This window comes from Trichomycterus rosablanca, chromosome 14 (genome assembly GCF_030014385.1).
Source record: "Trichomycterus rosablanca isolate fTriRos1 chromosome 14, fTriRos1.hap1, whole genome shotgun sequence".
NCBI classification, from domain to species: domain Eukaryota; kingdom Metazoa; phylum Chordata; class Actinopteri; order Siluriformes; family Trichomycteridae; genus Trichomycterus; species Trichomycterus rosablanca.
In genome coordinates, this window is record NC_086001.1 from 14,389,020 (window position 1) to 14,407,969 (window position 18,950).

The window sequence follows — 18,950 nt, forward strand, 5'->3', positions numbered from 1 at the left end:
TACATCAGGAATCTCAGCTCTGCCTTGCCGGCTAAGGCTGAGCGGCCACATGAACAACGATTGGCCTGTTGTTCAGATAAGGGGCGGGACTAAGCCGGATGGGGACTCTCTCTCAGACCAGTGCGATTACGACCTCTGCTGGCTGGTTGGTGGTGCCTGCATGAAGATGGGGAAGGAGTGCGGTAGAGGGTGTGGCTCTCCGGACACAGCACTGTACTGCACTGCACTCGTCAAGTGTAGGTGATAAGATGTTCGAGTGCTGTGCACGTGTTGGAGGGGGCGAGGAGCAATCAGGAGCAGGGACCAGCATTAGTGAGAGGATGTTTGATGGGTAGAAATTGGATGCGCTAAAGTGGTAAAAAAAAAGGGTAAAAAAAAAAATAATGTAAAAAAAGTGGTAAGGAAGGAACAGTGGTAAACTGGCGACAGGGTCATGGGCGGCCTGGGCTCATTGATACACAGTGCATGGGCAATGGGCACATAGGCATAAGAACTGGACCACAGAGCAATGGAAGAAGGTGGCCTGGTCTGATGAATCACGTTTTCTTTTACATCACATGGATGGCCGGGGAACACATGGCACCAGGATGCACTATGGGAAGAAGGCAAGCCGGCAGAGGCAGTGTGATGCTTTGGGCAATGTTCTGCTGGGAAACCTTGGGTCCTGCCATCCATGTGGATGTTACTTTGACACGTACCACCTACCTAAGCATTGTTGCAGACCATGTACCCCCTTTCATGGAAACGGTATTCCCTGATGGCTGTGGCCTCTTTCAGCAGGATGATGCGCCCTGCCACAAAGCAAAAATGCTTCAGGAATGGTTTGAGGAGCACAACAACGAGTTTGAGGTGTTGACTTGGCCTCCAAATTCCTTAGATCTCAATCTGATCTTTAATTGTACAGTACTGCAATGCAAGTATATTAAATCTACCCATCCCCCCAAGTGTACGTCATGTTTTGTGTACCAGATTGTTCATGTGTGAAGCTTTGGTACCCAATACATTACTGTAAAGTCGGCATTTGAGAATGGCACAAAGGTAAGTCAAGGTAACTCTGTATTTACACAGATTGTATCGCACAAGGGGCTGGAGCTCAAATTTCTGCAGCACAGTAAACACTGTCATTGTTTGGAAAGGAATCTTGATAAATGTGCCATGATTATTGTTTTTTTCAGTGTCCCTAAATGCAAGGGTGTAACTCATTCATTAAATCGCCATTTTAACCCGGCGTTCATGTACAGCTGCATGTTGCTACGGTCGATTTAGTCTCTAAAGCGGAATAAATGCATTGGGAGAGGATGTTGAAGTGCAGGCTTTCGTCCTTGGGCTGATTTCACAATGTCACACCTTGTCTGAGCTTCTACTCTCAATGTAAAGCTGTAATCAGTTCAGTACTCTGATAGTCCTCAACAATCTCGTCTCTCTCTCTCTCTCTCTCTCTCTCTCACACACACACACACACACACACACACAGGCAAATATAAATATACGTTCCAATATTCAGATTTCATATTTAAAAGCCTTTTAATCAGCCATAACATTAAAACCACTTGTTTCTATAACCCTTGTTTCTATACTCACTATCCATTTTATCAGCTTCATATAGAAGCACTTTGTACTTCTACAATTACTGACTGTAGTCCATCTGTTTCTCTACATACTTGGTTAGCCCCCTTTCATGCTGTTCTTCAATGGTCAGGACCCCCAAAGGACCACTACAGAGTAGGTATTATTTGGGTGGTGGATCATTCTCGGCACTGCAGTGACACTGACATGGTTAGTGTGTGTTGTGCTGGAATGAGTGGATAAGACACAGCAGCACTGCTGGAGTTTTTAAACACCTCACTGTCACTGCTTGACTGAGAATAGTCCACCAACCAAAAACATCCAGCCAACAGTGCCCCATGGGCAGCGTCCTGTGACCACTGATGAAGGTCTAGAAGATGACCAACTCAAACAGCAGCAATAGATGAGCGATTGTCCATCTGCAAGGTGGACCAACTAGGTAGGAGTGTCTAATAGTGGACAGTGAGTGGACACAGTATTTAAAAACTCCAGCAGCGCTGCTGTGTCTGATCCACTCATACCAGCACAACACACACTAACACACCACCAACATGTCAGTGTCACTGCAGTGCTGAGAATGATCCACCACATAAATAATATCTGCTTTGTGGGGGTCCTGACCATTGAAGAACAGAGTGAAATCAAGTTAAAAAAGTATGTAGAGAAACAGATGGACTACAGTCAGTAATTGTAGAACTACAAAGTGCTCCTATATGGTAAGTGGAGCTGATCAAATGGACAGTGAGCGTAGAAACAAGGAGGTGGTTTTAATGTTATGGTTGATCAGTATACATATAACAATTTTACACAAATTATAAATTTAATAGACTGTATGCAAAGGATATTTCTGGGTTAACTAATAGAAAATGAACAATGTTAGTGTTGCGAAATTTGCCTCTCACATCACACGCACAGCCCCCCAACCCCCCTCACGCCCCCGCTTCCCAACAAACACACACACAGGCGCTTGGCTGTGTTACTCTTATAAAGTGAATAAGGTGTCTCCATGGTGGCAGGTTGAACTGATTGATTGATGAGAGTCTCCACACACTGCATGAAAACACAAATAAACCTGATGCTGCCGACAATATCATTTCTCTTTCTCTTGCTATCTACTTTTGCTTTTTCCTCCTCCCTTTTTTTGGCATCGCTTCTAGAAGCAGTTTGAAACAGGGTTTAAGTTTCTGCGCTGTTCTAAGAAATAATGTGGCTTCATGGGTGAGGTGTTTTAACTTCTTGATGTTTCCACGTCACAACAACACTATACACAGATCAGGCATAATATTGTGTTGGTCCCCTTTTGCTGCTATATACGCAACAAACTGCGATGCACTGTGTATTCTGACACATTTCTATCAAAACCAGCATTAACTTCAGCAATTTGAGCTACAGTAGCTCGTCTGTTGGATTGGACCACACGGGCCAGCCTTCTCTCCCCACGTGCATCAATGAGCCTTGGCCGCCCATGACCCTGTTTACCACTGTTCCTTCATTCCCACTTTTGATAGATATTGACCACTGCAGACCAGGAACACCCCACAAGAGCTGCAGGCCCAGTCATCTAGCCATCGCTCAATACCTTACACTTGCCCATTTGTCCTGCTTCTAACATCAGCTTTGAGGATAAAATGTTCACTTGCTGCCTAATACTGGTGCTGGTCATAAAATTAGAATATCATGAAAAAGTCGATTTATTTCAGTAATTCCATTCAAAAAGTGAAATTTGTACATTATATTCATTCATTACACACAGACTGATATATTTCAAATGTTTATTTCTTTTAATGTTGATGATTATAACTGACAACTAATGAAAACCCCAAATTCAGTATCTCAGAAAATTAGGATATTACTTAAGACCAAATCAAAAAAAGGATTTTTATAAATGTTGGCCAACTGAAAAGTATGAACATGAAAAGTATGAGCATGTACAGCACTCTATACTTAGTTGGGGCTCCTTTTGCCTGGATTACTGCAGCAATGCGGCGTGGCATGGAGTCCACCAGTCTGTGGCACTGCTCAGGTGTTATGAGAGCCCAGGTTGCTCTGATAGTGGCCTTCAGCTCTTCTGAATTGTTGGGTCTGGCGTATCGCATCTTCCTCTTCACAATACCCCATAGATTTTCTATGGGGTTAAGGTCAGGCGAGTTTGCTAACCAATTAAGAACAGGGATACCATGGTCCTTAAACCAGGTACTGGTAGCTTTGGCACTGTGTGCAGGTGCCAAGTCCTGTTGGAAAATGAAATCTACATCTCCATAAAGTTGGTCAGCAGCAGGAAGCATGAGGTGCTCTAAAACTTCCTGGTAGACGGCTGCATTGACCTTGGACCTCAGAAAACACAGTGGACCAAACCATCACTGACTGTGAAACTTTACACTGGACCTCAAGCATGGATTCTGTGCCTCTCCTCTCTTCCTCCAGACTCTGGGACCTTGATTTCCAAAGGTAATGCAAAGTTTACTTTCATCAAAAAACATAACTTTGGACCACTCAGCAGTCCTTGTTGTCTTTAGCCCAGGCGAGACGCTTCTGACGCTGTCTCTTGTTCAAGAGTGACTTGACACAAGGAATGCGACAGCTGAAACCCATGTCTTGCATACGTCTGTGCGTGGTGGTTCTTGAAGCACTGACTCCAGCTGCAGTCCACTCTTTGTGAATCTCCCCCACATTTTTGAATGGGTTTTGTTTCACAATCCTCTCCAGGGTGCGGTTATCCCTATTGCTTGTACACTTTTTTCTACCACATCTTTTCCTTCCCTTCGCACCTCTATTAATGTGCTTGGACACAGAGCTCTGTGAACAGCCAGCCTCTTTAGCAATGATCTTTTGTGTCTTGCCCTTCTTGTGCAAGGTGTCAATGGTCGTCTTTTGGACAACTGTCAAGTCAGCAGTCTTCCCCATGATTGTGTAGCCTACAGAACTAGACTGAGAGACCATTTAAAGGCCTTTGCAGGTGTTTTGATTTAATTAGCTGATTAGAGTGTGGCACCAGGTGTCTTCAATATTGTACCTTGTCACAATATTCTAATTTTCTGAGATACTGAATTTGGGGTTTTCATTAGTTGTCAGTTATAATCAACAACATTAAAAGAAATAAACATTTAAAATATATCAGTCTGTGTGTAATGAATGAATATAATATATAAGTTTCACTTTTTGAATGGAATTACTGAAATAAATCAACTTTTTCATGATATTCTAATTTTATGACCAGCACCAGTATATCCCACCTACTAACAGGTGCCGTGATAAAAGTGGTAATCAGTGTAATTCACTTCATCTGTCAGTGGTCATAATGTTATGTCTGGTCAGAGTATACCAGTGTCTATAGAGACTGCATATGTGATAATATACCTATAAGCAATGGGTGGTGGCATACTGGCACAGCTGGTAGAATTGATATTCTGCACAACTACATGGGTCCTAAGGGCCGCTGCGATGTCTGAGTTTTGTTTTTTGTTGATCTTCTAAAAACATGCAGATGGTGAACTGGCTACCCTGAATTGCTCTTTGGTGTTTGTTGACCTGATGCATTGGTGCCATGTCTAGAATGTATTCCCATCTTGTTTGGATAGATGTAGCTGATTAAGCCATATATACAGGTTACAATGGGTTTCTGTACGTTTGGATATGTAGTGTGCTTACCTACCCACCTACTAAATCTGGAGAAAAATTATAATTACACTAGCCCACCAGCACTGAGATCTGGGCATCTCAGTGGCGCTATTGGCCAGCTGGGCATCCACACAAACATAATTGGCAATCATTATGTTTGGGGGTGGTTAAAGGCTCTCACACCTTGTCCAGGGTATTCCTACATTGCACACTGTGTTTCTTGATGAACCTGCTGCAACCCTGACCGGAATAAAGCGGTTGATGAAATAAATATTAATATTAAAAAGTAAGTTCAAGTCCATTAGGATGTAGAAGATTTTAATAATACAGTTCATAAGACATAATGCCAATGCCTGAATGCTGCAAGAATGGCCAAGTTCTTTTTTCCATTGCAATATGAGACTTTCACTTCATTTAAATATTGCAGGGACACAAGGGAGATATTACATTTTTGCATTAGCCAGAATCCCAAACATATCGTATTTAGGGCATGTACTCTGTCAGGAGGTGCATATCCTCCTCTTTTTCTGCCAAAGTGATGGCGCTAGTCATACTTTCTAGATGTTTCAAACGTCATTCATGTGTCACCATGTTTCAAAAACCAGACACCTGCTGTAGCATTAGAATAAATCTGTGCGGGAGATGAAAATAAATAACAATGTGGTCCGTTTCTGCCGATCACATTATATATACACCATACAGTCTGGGTAAACAGATGCTAAAAGAACTAAATGATGCAGTAAAAAGTTATGGAAAGACTTTCCAGAACAGTAGAGACTGTTACAGCTGCAAATGAGTAGGTAGGCGTAACTTCATATTAATTCCCAAAGCAGAATGGGGTGTGTATTTATGCAGTAAACACTGATCAGCCATAACATTAAAACCACCTCCTTGTTTCCACACTCACTGTCCATTTCATCAGCTTCACTTACCATATAGAAGCACTTTGTGGTTCTACAATTACTGACTGTAGTCCATCTGTTTCTCTACATACGTTTTTAGCCTGCTTTGACCCTGTTCTTCAATAGTCAGGACCCCCACAGAATCACTACAGAGCAGGTATTATTTAGGTGGTGGATCATTCTCAGCACTGTAGTGACACTGACATGGTGGTGGTGTGTTAGTGTGTGTTGTGCTGGTATGAGTGGATCAGACACAGCAGCGCTGCTGGAGTTTTTAAATACCATGTCCACTCACTGTCCATTCAATTAGACACTCCTACCTAGTTGGTCCACCTTGTAGATGTAGAAGTCAGAGAAGATTGCTCATCTATTGCTGCTGTTTGAGTTGGTCATCTTCTAGACCTTCATCAGTGGACACAGGACGCTGCCCACCGGGCGCTGTTGGCTGGATGTTTTTGGTTGGTGGACTATTCTCAGTCCAGCAGTGACAATAAGGTGTTTAAAAACTCCATCAGCATTGCTGTGTCTGATCCACTCATACCAGCACAACACACACTAACACACCACCACCATGTCAGTGTCACTGTATTGCGGAGAAGGATCCACCACCCAAATAATACCTACTCTGTGGTGGTCCTGGGAGAGTCCTGACCATTGAAGTACAGCATGAAAGGGGGCTAACAAAGCATGCAGAGAAACAGATGGACTACAGTCAGTAATTGTAGAACTACAAAGTGCTCCTATATAGTAAGTGGAGCTGATAAAATGGACAGTGAGTGTAGAAACAAGGAGGTGGTTTTAATGTTGAATGGTACCCAGAGAAATATAGTAAAGATCAAACCTGGTTTCAAGAGCCCTGGAGCCATGCAGCACCCACTAAACCTACTGTATCAACATTTCACCTGATTGACGGTGTAAGCAGATCTTTAGAGCGACTGACCCCCGTCCTACATTAATCCTGGACAGCTGGTATCATTCCTTGCTGTAGTGATGAACATGGTAAGGGAATCGCTGTGGATTTCTGTTCCTCTGACTCCTCTCGCCCCTGGTTCACCCAGCCAGCTCTTTGAGAGCACGAACAGGATGGTATCGACTCCTCTGTGTGTTCCTTTCTTCCCAGAGCTGGGCCTCCGGGAGCACGCACAGGCCTTGCTTTGTGAAAGCGCTAATCAAAACGCCTGGCACTCCTCTCTCGGTTTCTATTCTCATTTTTGCCCCCCTTGCTCTCTTTTTTTCTCTTGCTTTCTTTCCATTGCTTTCTCCCGAGAGATGCTAGTCAGTACGGGTTCGGCCTTTGATCTTCCCCAGCCTTTCATGGAACAAAGCTTACCTTCGTTCTCTCTTGTCTTTTTCTTTCTTTTTTATTTTTCTGTAAAAATGCAGTTTTAGCGAGGGTGACCGAGAAAGAAAGAGAAACAGAGAAAGAGAAAAAGCGAGAGCTCATCGTCCCAAGGTAAGAAAACACTTGAAAATATGAAAATGAAGCTTTTGGAATAAATGCACCTTGGTAGCCTACTGTCTGATTATCAAGCACAATGCTTTATCTCTCTCTCTTTCTCGACTCCCTCTCTCTCTCTCTCATACGAACTCTCTCACTTGCTCTTACTTTCACTGTCTCAGCAGGCGAGCACTGAGCCAACCCATTTAGAATTGTACGCATTTAAATATAAGATGAATGCCTGACCTTTAATTTAGCTACTGTCAAACAATATTTATCTCACAATAACGTGGCAAAACAATTTCCAAAAAGCTTTGCCGTGCTACCAAGGTCCCTTTCAATGCAGCAAATTATTAAAGCATGTGAAATTCTGAAGAAGTCCTTGATTCTGCTGAACATTCTGCCCCACTTCAAAAAGTTCTGCTAATTCTGCATTTTAAAAGCAAACAAAAGCTGAATTTTGCAATTTATTATTTTTATACCGAGCCTAAACTTTAGTACCATCCACTGACTCTGCTGTCAAACAGCTCTTACTTGGAATCTGACCTGGTATGACCTGGTATCTGGTACTGGGACATTGCAGGTAGGTCCCAGCTTCTGTACATTACACCCATAGATTACATTAGTGTACATTACATCTGTGCATTCTGTGCCATCTCGTCTGTGGTAAATGATGTACATGTACCAGCTGCCCACCTTATCTTGGAGGAAATAGGATCTCTTTGGACTAGTTGACCTTCTTCCACAGTTCTAATGCTTGCGTGCCCAGTGTAGGTGCTTTCGGTGGTGGACAGGGATTTGCATGGGCACCTTTACTGGCCTGTGACTGCACAGCTCTATACACTAAGGCAGTGGTTCCAAAAGACTGGGTCATTTATTTATAGAGATTGCTTGCTACATAAGAAATAAAACACTGCTTCCATTTCCAACATTCTATGTTTGTGAAGTGGGATTTTCTGCAGTGAGGGCAAACAAAACAACGCTACGAAGTAGACTGGACATAATGAACACACTTTGGGTGTTATTGTCTCCTATCACTCCTAGGTGGAAGTGTCTCATTGCAGTGAAAAAAGCTCAGGGTTCCCACTGATTTTCCATCATTGGTGAGTAGTGTTGTTATGCACTTTGTGTTTTTATTATGCTCATCGTATTATTTTATTTTAAATGCTCCTGCCGGTCCATGAAATTATATCTTATATAAAACCGGCCCCCAGTGGCCGTCCTGTGGCCACTGATGAAGGTCTAGAAGATGACCAACTCAAACAGCAGCAATAGATGAGCGATCGTCTCTGACTTTACATATACAAGGTGGACCAACTAGGTAGGAGTGTCTAATACAGTGGACAGTGACAACCACCATGTTAGTGTCACTGCAGTGCTGAGAATGATCCACCACCTAAATAAAACCTGCTCTGTGGGGGTCCTGTGGGGGTCCTGACCATTAAAGAACAGGGTGAAAGCAGGCTAAAAACGTATGTAGAGAAACAGATGGACTACAGTCAGTAATTGTAGAACTACAAAGTGCTTCTATATGGTAAGTGGAGCTGATAAAATGGACAGTGAGTGTAGAAACAAGCAGGTGGTTTTAATGTTATGGCTGATCGGTGTATGTCCAACAAATCTGTACATGCTTTACATAAGTTTTAGCTTCTAGAACCAACTACCAGAATAACAACAAGCTAGAACCTGATCTTTTCAATCTCCTTCAAGAATTTAAATAATTAAAAGTAACATTGTTTATGAGGGGAGGTGAACAGTGCATTTGTATTCCAATCATGTCTCTGCTACTTGGTAGGCATATTAACACCCCACACTCCACCTTCTACAATCTTTAGGTTAATATACATTTCTTTGCCTTGTAGCTGCTTAAAATGTAAAAAAGGTATTTGACTAGCATTAAACATGCCCTGTCTTATCAAAATAATTCAGGGCAAGTATAACATTTCAGGTTCAGCATAGCTAAAAAATCGAAGCAGTTACAGAGAATGCTGATTACCTGGCTGAGCTAAACCAAATGTGGACAGAATACTCTCTGCTAGGGAATAAACTACGCACCTCTGTACTTAAGGTTTTAAATTCCCATGATAGAAGACATCATACAGCGCTTTATACATACACGCCTTTTATAAGCTATGAAGAGTCAGTCTGAGTAGTATGACAGCTCAAATATTTAGCTTGAAGCAAACCTGTCAGTCATGTTCACACCTCTGCACAGTTTAGCTTTAGCCTTGTCCTTACTCAACCTGTATGCTTCACCCCAGGAAGGTTTGGCTGAAGATCTGGGCCCTAAATACTATCACATTGCATGTACAGTAGTTTCATTCCATACATGAGAAAACATGTTAGAAAAGTTTGCTTGTCAGATAGCACCCAGAGAGATTATAAAAAATGGTTTCCTGAGAATTTTGGCACTGCTTATCGTGGTAATAAATTACATGATTGCTAAGCACAGATACCGTAAGCTGTAAAAAAATTTTTTAAATGCATTTTCTCCCTTTTTTCTCCCTTTTAGCACGTCCAATTGCCCCATTGCATCATGCTTCCTCTTCACCAATGCCGATCCCTGCTCTGATTGAGGAGAACGAAGCTAACCCACGCCTCCTCCGACACGTGGGCAGCATGCCTTATGCATCTTATCACCTACACTTTGACAAGTGCAGTGCAGCTTAGCTGCGTGTATGGAGGGACACACCCTAAGAGCACTTTTTTCGAATCTCTGTGCAGACGCCATCAATCAGCCAGCAGAGGTCGTAATTGCACCAGTCATGAGAGAGAGAGACCCCATCCGGCTTAGTCCCGCCCATATCTGAACAACAGGCCAATCGTTGTTCATGTGGCCGCTCAGCCTCAGCCGGCAAGGCAGAGCTGAGATTCGATACGATGTATTCGAGATCCCAGCTCTGGTTCTAGCGTGTGTTTTTACCGCTGCGCCACCTGAGCGGCCCGTAAGCTGTAAAATTGACATTAAATAAGACTAAGGGAATAAAATAGACAACAAATAGATCAGTGGATAATCAATAGTTAATCAAATCTACACAAATCCAAAAAACTTCACCTATGTGTTGTAGAGCACATGAAATAGGGATTAAAATAAAACAAGGGCGGGACGGTGGCTCTGTGGGTAGCACTGTCGCCTCAGCAAGAAGGTCCTGGGTTCGATCCCCAGGAGAGGCGGTCTGGGTCCTTTCTGTGTGGAGTTTGCATGTTCTCCCTTGTGTAATGAGTAACTACCGTTCCTGTCATGAATGTAACCAAAGTGTAAAACATGACGTTAAAATCTTAATAAATAAATAAAATAAAACAAAACCTCATCCTCTCAAGTGATGCAGCAGTAACACATATATGAATAAATAATTACCATTTGGATATGTAAATAAGTAGCTATCTGACATACGTGAGCTCATGTGTACTAAAGTTAACCTCAGTCTGAACTAGTTGGAAAATGGAAATGTATTTAATTACAGTATAATATTTTTTAACTATAGTAAAATAGTCAAATTAAATGCATTACATTTGTAGTAAACCTGAAAGTTTGTATTCACAGACACAGACATTAATCTCAGCACTGTGTGATTACAACCAAATACTGAAATAAAAATCTGTCCCAAATACATTTGTTTCATGTCCCAGCTGCTTTGTTCATTACTGTAATTGTGCAATTTGTAGAAAATAATACACTGGTGCTCTTGTGCACTCAATGTTAAACAAAGTGGCATTAACCAGACACATAAGTGTGATGTGATTAACCACCAGTTCAAAATTATATATTTATTTACTATGTAATATTACTAGAAATTTAATACATGCTTTAAATGAGAGCTCTTATTTCTTAAGGGTAAACTTGGCAAAAATATACATATATATACTGTATATATACAGTATATTTACCGACACATTTATATTTATTCCATTTAGCAGAGTCCTTTCTCCAGTGACCTACAGCTGTGACCCAATGCTATGCAAATAATTGCAGATAGCAGGAATGTTTATTTTCCTTTATAGACCAATTTTCCAAAATGCTTCTGGCTTATGTAGATTTTGTTTTGCAAACTTTAGAAATTCATTTTTCCTTCTGATGACCCTTCGTTGCAGATTATATATGTGCAAGCAATGCTGCCCTGTACAGTGGTGCACCAACATTCATGTGTTAGCTAAACCTTCAGCTCTTGCCTTTTTCTATTGGTATTTTGTACATTAGAAATTGTGAGCTAAAAGCACATGTACACCGATCAGCCATAACATTAAAACCACCTCCTTGTTTCTACACACATTGTCCATGTAATCGACTTCACCTACCATATAAGAGCACTTTGTAGTTCTACAATTACTGACTGTAGTCCACCTATTTCACTGCATGCATTGTTAGCCCCCTTTCACCCTGTTCTTCAACGGTCAGGACTCTCCCAGGACCACTACAGAGTAGGTATTATTTGGGTGGTGGGTCATTCTCAGCACTGCAGTGACACTGACATGGTGGTGGTGTGTTAGTGTGTGTTGTGCTGGTATGAGTGGATCAGACACAGCAGCACTGATGGAGTTTTTAAACACCTCACTGTCACTGCTGGACTGAGAATAGTCCACAAATCAAATATATCCAGCCAACAGCGCCTCGTAGGAAGCGTCCTGTGACCACTGATGAAGGTCTAAAGATTGACCAACTCAAACAGCAGCAATAGATGAGCGATCGTCTCTGACTTTATATCTACAAGGTGGACCAACTAGGTAGGAGTGTCTAATAGAGTGGACAGTGAGTGGACACGGTATTTAAAAACTCCAGCAGCGCTGCTGTGTCTGATCCACTCATACCAGCACAACACACACTAACACACCACCACCATGTCAGTGTCACTGCAGTGCTGAGAATGATCCACCACCAAATAATACCTGCTCTGTAGTGGTCCTGACCATTGAAGAACAGGGTAAAAGCAGGCTAAAAAAGTATTTAGAGAAACATACGGACTACAGTCAGTAATTGTAGAACTACAAAGTGCTTCTATATGGTAAATGGAGCTGATAAAATGGACAGTGGGTGTAGAAACAAGGAGGTGGTTTTAATGTTATGGCTGATCAGTGTAAGTCAGGTAATGAGTGTTGCTAAGCAGAACAAAAACAAGTAGGACCGGATGGTCTCCTACCTTCACATCGACATGGGCCATGAGCACAGCAAAGTTGGTCAGGTGGGTGCAGGAGCAGGTGGTGTGAGTACGGTTGGTGGCAAGTAGTCGGCAGTCCTGCGTAGACCAGAATCCTGTCATGCTGCGCTTGTTGTAGCTCCAGAATGAACAGTTGGGGTTAAAGTTCTCCTCTGACTGCTGTGGGTGAGAAGCAGTCAATGTGAGAAACATGAGCAAAATACCCAGTGCTGTGACTCTAGTGTCCATCTTTTATCACTTTCTGGTTGCTTTCTTTAAGTTCAATGTCACTTTAATGGCGGACAGCAAAGAAAGAACAAATTTAGAGGAACAAATCGATTTTCTTCATGGCTGCACTTTACAGCAGCTCCGTTGATGCAATCTCACACTAAAATCACTAAAAACTGACCAGAATAAAACAGTCCATTTTATCACAATTGATCACAGATTGAAAAAATATTCTGCTAACCGTTCAAGGTGAACGACTGCTTTTAAATCACTGAAATATTTTAGTAATATCAAGGGCAGACATTGTTTTCCCCATATTGATCGATCCTTTCAGGCCAGGTCTCATTGTGGTCCATTATTGATGTGATCCTTAGTGCTACCACAGAGAAACTAAATCATAGTAAAATAAATGCATCAGTGCTTCACGCCAATCAGAGGAAAATTTCTGTGACTTTTCTGGCATGTTCTCCTAATTCTGTATTAGTCGTTATGACTACATTCAGAACTTTGCCTACTTTGGCTGAACAGATTATTAAAAGCCCACAATCAAGCAAGCTATAATTTGCAATGGGGTTCGGAGGCTGCTGCTTGGAAGTCCCTGTTCCTGCTTTATCTCTGTCCATCCAAAGTTATGATAAGGAGTATATAATAATAATAGTAATAATAATAGTAATAATAATAATAATAATAATAATAATAATAATAATAATAATAATAATAATAATAATCAAGGACAGATGGAGCATCCTCATTTGTTATATGTACATATACATGTGTACAGTACAATTAATTTATTTTTTGCATATCTCAGCTTGTTTGGAAGCTGGGGTTAGATCTCAGGGTAAGCCATTGGATGATGCCTCTGGACCTGAGAGTGTTAAGGGCCTTGGTCAAGTCTCCTACAGTGGCTGCATGGCAAAGCTAAGATTCAAACCCACAAGCTTCCAGTTGGTTCAAAACCCCTATAGTGGCTGCATGGCAAAGGTGGGATTCAAACCCGCAAGCTTCCAGTTGGTTCAAAACCCCTTTAGTGGCTGCATGGCAAAGGTGGGATTCAAACCCACAAGCTTCCAGTTGGTTCAAAACCCCTATAGTGGCTGCATGGCAAAGGTGGGATTCAAACCCACAAGCTTCCAGTTGGTTCAAAGCCCCTACAGTGGCTGCATGGCAAAGCTGGGATTCAAACCAACAAGCTTCCGGTTGGTTCAAAGCCCCTACAGTGGCTGCATGGCAAAGCTGGGATTCAAACCCATAAGCTTCCAGTTGGTTCAAAGCCTCTACAGTGGCTGCATGGCAAAGCTAATATTCAAACCCACAACTTTCCAGTTGTTTACCCACAGCTCTACCTACTAGACTACCACTGTCCATAAAATTATAAAGCTTGCTTGTCTGTGAACAGTTTCACCTGTGAATCAGCAGCTTCTTGTCCATAATAGATCAACTGTTTGGTGATTCCTAAATTAAAACTGACTATTGATACATTTTGTTTAAATAAGGTGGTAACTGGTCATGGCAAGAGACCACTTTTCCATATCCATATATGGATACAGTCTAACTACCCTTATTTATATATATGTACACCAATCGGGCATGAAATTAAAACCACCTCCTTGTTTCTACACTCACTGTCTATTTTATCAGCTCCACTTACCATATAGAAGCACTTTGTAGTTCTACAATTAATGACTGTAGTCCATCTGTTTCTCTGCATACCTTTTTAGTCTGCTTTCACCCTGTTCTTCAATGGTCCTACAGGACCACCACAGAGTAGGTACTATTTGGGTGGTGGATCATTCTTAGCACTGCAGTGACACTTACATGGTAGTGGTGTGTTAGTGTGTGTTGTGCTGGTATGAGTGGATAAGACACAACAGCGCTGCTGGAGTTTTTAAACACCTTACTGTCACTGCTGAACAGAGAATAGTCCACCAACCAAAAATATCCAGCCAACAGCGTCACGTGGGCAGCGTCCTGTGACCACTGAAGAAGGTCTAGAAGATGACCAACTCAAACAGCAGCAATAGATGAGCGATCGTCTCTGACTTTACATCTACAAGGTGGACCAACTAGGTAGGAGTGTCTAATAGAGTGGACAGTGAGTGGACACGGTATTTAAAAACTCCAGCACACACACTAACACACCACCATCATGTCAGTGTCACTGCAGTGCTGAGAATGATCCACCACCTGAATAATACCTGCTCTGTGGTGGTCCTGACCATTGAAGAACAGGGTGAATGCAGGCTAAAAAAGTATGTAGAGAAACAGATGGACTACAGTCAGTAATTGTAGAACTACAAAGTGCTTCTATATGGTGAGTGAACCACAATCATACAGATTATCTATGCAAGATTATGTATGTGTATTTTAGACCCAGTACATATTTAAGAAAGACACAATAAGTGTATTTTACTGACTCAGTCACAGAAAAAAATAAAAAGTAGCAGCAACAACAAAAAGTGAGTGGGACAAAAGAGCGAACACCGGTATAAACTCTGTATGAGTAAGTGAGCTGCAAAAGGCAGAACAGATAAAGACGGTATTTATGAAGCCGCCTCGGGCTCCACTTGCACTGCAGCACACTGTGAAGTGCACACCACTCACTAAGTCCACTCAACAGGACACAGTGGAGAGAAACCCAGGTCAAAGTTGGGTCTGCTGTGTTTTTGCACATCATGAGCAAAGAGAAGTTGGTTAGGTTTTGCTTCTGGAAAAGAACAGCCGGAACAAGTATTTTATATAAGTATGAACAATAGGGTCCCAAAGGAGAGAACTTGGCTTCTGGCTGCATCCAGCTTCTGGACTCTGGGGCCGGAGCTGTCCACCCCAAATATAGACAAAGGCGCAGAGCTTGGGGGTTCTTGGTCATTGTGGTGATCAGGGATGTTGGGTTGCTGTTGTTCTGCCTCTCTTGTCCGATCACTCAGGTTTGATGGCGTTGGGGGAGGTTGGCGCTGATGTCCTGTGAAAGCCTTCATGACCTTGTTACCCACTCGCTCTCCCTTTTAGTTATGCTGTAATAATTAGGGGTGCCGGAGTCTAAAGCTACTCTGTAAAACTGATATTTTACTCAACTCGCATTTTACATTTTTAGCTACGTTTTCTGTTGTTTTACCCCAAGGTGGTTCTGATGGAAACCTGTTTACCCACCCGAGGTTAAGGAATGAAGTCGAGACTGCCATGCCAACAATGCTGCTCCTGCCAGATGTGACGGAAACCTGGCGTGTTTGCACCAAGAACTCACTACAGACTTTATTACAGACTGGACTGAATGATAATTCCAATTATTTTTAGTTCGTTTTAATGTGTGTGCACTGTAAGCCCAGACTTTATATTTAATCAAACATTTTTAGTACAACATACATTATTTAAGTTTTTTTGCTCTACTATAAAATGCAGAGTACATTGTACTAATTTGAGTACACTTTTAAATGTGCTAAAAGATTTAAGTTTACTAAACAAAAAAAATTACTTTTCTATCAGATTAACTTAAAAAAGTTAAGTTAAGGTAATAAAACAGAAAAACGCCACCATTTACGTGTAAGTCCGCCTTTTTTCAGCTTGCTGTTGGTGAATCAGGCAGCCATTTGTTTTAACTTTTGAAACCTGTTGTTGCAAATTACTTTCTACTTTTCATTGAAGGCTTTTTGCAAAAGTAAACTTGTCTTCCTGAAATGTCTTTTGTGAAGTGGAACCTTTGTTAAACTAAGTGGACAAACATTTTCTTCCTCATTATGCTATTTTTGAGTAGCATGTACACCAGTCTGATGGGGCTTTTTTATCTTCCGTCTAATTTTGGTAAGTGTTGTACTTTACTTAACAATTTTGTTTAAAATAAATGATCTTAATGTTGACACTAAATAAATAATCAAACAGCGCTGCTTTATTTGCCGTATTTAGGCTACATGCTAGCATGTTAGCATGCTAGCCTTCATACGAAGCAAAGAGTGTGCTTTATTTTAATCCTTAAATTAATGCTATTAATGTTGATTTTAATACTTCTGTTTCTTGTTTCTTTTTGTTGTTTTACAGGTTCATGGTTATACTGTGAGGAGCTGTTTGTGTTTCATCAGAACTTTATATACAGTTTGTACAGTTTTAAAGATGTTTTCTTGACATGTTGTATTTTAAGTAAACACTTCTGAAGTGAAATAAAGAAAAATAATTTTATAATTGTGTCTGTTTCTCTATAAACATTTGTAATTCATATTTAAAATGTAATTAACATGAAAACTAAGAAGAAATCAATAGTTTTTTTCCATTGAGCTCAAGATATTAAGTAGAATTATTGGGAAAAGCAGTTGGTATAACAAAAAAAAGAAAGTTTAATCAACTTGCCTTTTAGGTGTAATAACTTAATGTTTTAAGTTATGCTAACTCAAGTTTTCATTATACATTACTTAACTTTTTTAAGGCAACCGGTTTCCTCAAATTTTTTAAGTAGATTGAACTTATCCGGGCTTACAGTGTGTGTATGATTTGTGTAAATCCTATTTATTCAAATTATTCTCCAGGCCACCCAAGAAGGATGGCGGTCCCTGCTGAGTCTGGTTCCTCTCAAGGTTTCCTCTCAATGTAATTTTAAGGGAGCTTTTCTTTGCCACTGTCGCCCTCGGCTTGCTTAGCAGCGGTTTTGGTCTGTTGGTCCTGGATTCTGTACAGTTGCATTGAGACAATGTCTATTGTAAAAAGCACTATATAAATAAACTTGACTTGACTTGACATAATAAAAATCAGTGTTCAAATGGTTCTACTCAACAGTAGATTTTTTTTGTGGATTTAATAGATGAACGGCTGTAATGTGTATTTTAAGGTGCACTGGCCAATGTTTAGCTCTTATTTATATCACAAATCAGACACACATTGACCTACTGTCCCAACGACATCATATTTTTATAATGGTCTTAGGAAACACTGATGTAACTGGAAGCGGGGAACTTGTACCAATACCAAAACGTTTCTTACCTGGATGTGCTGGAGTGTGAATATGACAGGGTCGGACAGGTAAACTTTGTTGCTGTCTTTGTTGATGGCAGCGGTTATAACGGGTGAATTGACGATGACTGTGTAGTTGGTGTTAAGAGCCTCATTGCTGAATTTCATGCTGGCATTTTCAGTGGACAGGTACATTCCCAGATGTTTATAGAGTACAAAGGCCATGCGGATCTCACCTACAGGTATACAGAAATGAAATGTGCTTAGTAAATTATTAGCAATTACTCAAATGATAACAAAAATAGATAAAAGCACATGAAAAAATGAAAGATTCTTGTCTTTTGATGAAAGATAAAAGTACAAAAATCACACAAATACTAAAGTAAAACTAACGGAATAGAACTAAACGAATATTGTAAATACGTTACATATGCAGAGGTTTAATTTTTTAAGAGACTGTGGTCCACACAAATGAATAATGAAATTGCTTTACTGTCTCACGATTAGCAAGACATAATTAACTGGCACAATGTGGTGCGATTCAATGTTATTCTCTTAAGAAAAAAAGGATTTATATACTTTAAAACAAGAATAACATTGAGATGTTCACAAGTCACAAAATACAAGTCCGAGTCAAGTCATGAGTCTTTACGCTAGAGTCCGAGTCAAGTCACGAGTCAATATAATATACACAAAACATATTGGAAATGTAGTGTAGAAATAAACAAATAATATGTAAGCTCAGATAAAAAACAACAACAGATTAGCGACTGTATTTTGCTGTTTTACTTAGTGCCTTTACTTTCCTAGTCATTGTGCAAATGAATGTAATTTCCAAAACAAGAAGGTTCCAGTTAAAAGCTTAAACTGATATGTTTTGTTTTCACTGCAAAACAAAAGCGCGCGATAAATCACGGCACAGCAGCCAAAATCCAAAACACAGCAAAAACATCATAACCACTGCTTACCTTAGCTTATGTTTTTCCAGATGCTATTAAATTTATAACCATGTGTTATGCGTTTTGTAAATGTGCTTATAATTAAAAACCTCCAAACTTTTCCCAGTTGTGAAGTAAAACCCGAACTCGTTAGAAAACCAATCAAGCATTTCATTGGCATCATCTGTGTGAC

General features: G+C 40.8%; 1 protein-coding gene and 1 long non-coding RNA gene across 2 annotated transcripts in view; one reads left to right on the top strand and one right to left on the bottom strand.

Annotated features, from left to right (window-relative positions):
* Nucleotides 1-18,950, bottom strand: part of LOC134326693 (adhesion G protein-coupled receptor L3-like) — a 537,600-nt gene that overhangs the window by 61,600 nt on the left and 457,050 nt on the right. Inside the window, exons 14-15 of the mRNA XM_063008876.1 lie at nt 17,850-18,055; nt 12,660-12,836 (exon numbers count right to left, since the gene is read on the bottom strand). Of these exons, the coding sequence (XP_062864946.1) occupies nt 12,660-12,836; nt 17,850-18,055 (383 nt within the window). The remainder of the gene's footprint in view (nt 1-12,659; nt 12,837-17,849; nt 18,056-18,950) is intronic.
* LOC134326694 (uncharacterized) lies at nt 7,287-16,144 on the top strand. The gene is made up of 3 exons (XR_010014556.1): nt 7,287-7,539; nt 8,569-8,627; nt 16,006-16,144. It is a non-coding gene; the product is annotated as an uncharacterized LOC134326694 (long non-coding RNA).